The sequence below is a fragment of the Seriola lalandi genome, unplaced genomic scaffold (assembly GCF_002814215.2).
Source record: "Seriola lalandi dorsalis isolate HSWRI2012SDOR001 ecotype SW California unplaced genomic scaffold, Sedor1 jcf7180002054850, whole genome shotgun sequence".
NCBI classification, from domain to species: Eukaryota; Metazoa; Chordata; class Actinopteri; order Carangiformes; family Carangidae; genus Seriola; species Seriola lalandi.
In genome coordinates this window covers 3,139,592-3,140,918 of record NW_019525403.1, presented here as the reverse complement: position 1 = coordinate 3,140,918, position 1,327 = coordinate 3,139,592, and the positions used below count along the sequence as shown (strand labels likewise).

General features: G+C 47.3%; 1 protein-coding gene and 1 non-coding gene across 2 annotated transcripts in view; both read right to left on the bottom strand.

The window, feature by feature from the left end:
* The window catches only part of LOC147817915 (uncharacterized), a 3,181-nt gene that overhangs the window by 403 nt on the left and 1,451 nt on the right, over positions 1–1,327 (bottom strand). The window contains exon 2 of the mRNA XM_087179488.1: positions 332–709. Coding sequence (XP_087035614.1) covers positions 332–709 — 378 coding nt within the window. The remainder of the gene's footprint in view (positions 1–331; positions 710–1,327) is intronic.
* Positions 1,210–1,327, bottom strand: LOC111670381 (5S ribosomal RNA). The gene has a single exon (XR_002761867.1). It is a non-coding gene; the product is annotated as a 5S ribosomal RNA (ribosomal RNA).

The following is a 1,327-nucleotide window of genomic DNA, read 5'->3' as shown; positions in this document are numbered from 1 at the left end:
CCCGGCTTTATACAAAGTCTGCACACACGTACCTGCCGGTCATGGATCACTCTAAAATACTCTGTGCCTCTCAACGTCACGAACTTTGTGGAGTACGGGAGCGATTGCACCTCCTTCGTGAACATAACTTTCAAAAACCTAGTCCCGTCCACAATTTGCGTCCCCGGCCACACACGTCTTTTAATCGCCGATACCGGCTTTACTCCCCACTCCTCCAATTTCGCAAAAATGTTCTTGTCCTCCAGATACACCGGTAAGTTTATAAAAGACACCACCATTTCATTATTAATGATGTCTCTAGCATGTACCAGTGCTCCTTTCACCCTGATACCGTCCATCACTTTCATCTTCACTGTTTCGCTCTTCAACGTGATCTCAAAAATGCGCTCACTTCTTACTCTGCATCCGATCACTTCTCCACACTCCTTCTTTACTGCTTTCAATAAGTCCATCATGGATACCGCTTCCGTACCCTCCACCTCCACCTCCACCGTTAAGTCTTTTCTATAATCCTCTCTGCTTTCACACCGGCCAACTTCTTCCGTCTTGTCTGTTCTCTGTCGTTCCTTCACCAAATGTTTGTTCGTTTCTCGACTTTTCCCCTTATCCTTCTCTTCTCCTTTGTTCTTCTCACTTTCTCCGCCCTCCATGTGCTCTCCTTTCTCCCAGCTGATGTGTTTGCCGTCCCTCCCCCGCTCCATTCCTTTGTCTGTTGCCAATTGCTCCATATTTTGCCGTATAAAGGCAATTTCGGACCCCCAACCAGCAAAAAAAGCTGTTGGGGGCAAGCAAACTTCCTTAATCTCCCTGCCTGATGCACTTTCAGACACTCAGGAATACGTAAATTAACTTTTTTTTTTTTTTTTCCCTCTTTTTTACAGCTCAGTCAACTCGCTTCCTCACACACCAAGCAAAGGGCGTGTTCAGAGTGGTATGGCCGTAAGCGAGAGGGAGCGCGACAAATACCCTCTTTAAACATGACGATCATGTCCTTCATGCACGAAGCTATGTGTTTATGTCTAGCGCAGGAGCCTTTCCTTTTCACCGTTTGCTTGTTGCTTTGGCTCTCAACATGTCAACTTTGTAACATTTTAATACAATAGTGTCTTTACATTGTGATCTGTGCTGTCCCCAAAAGTGCAGCGAGGTGCAGAGTAACAGGTTGTTGAAGCAGCAGCGTCCTCTGCTGATTGCAAAGAGATGCGAAGAAGCTTACAGCACCTGGTATTCCCAGGCGGTCTCCCATCCAAGTACTAACCAGGCCCGACCCTGCTTGGCTTCCGAGATCGGACGAGATCGGGCGTGTTCAGAGTGGTATGGCCGTAAG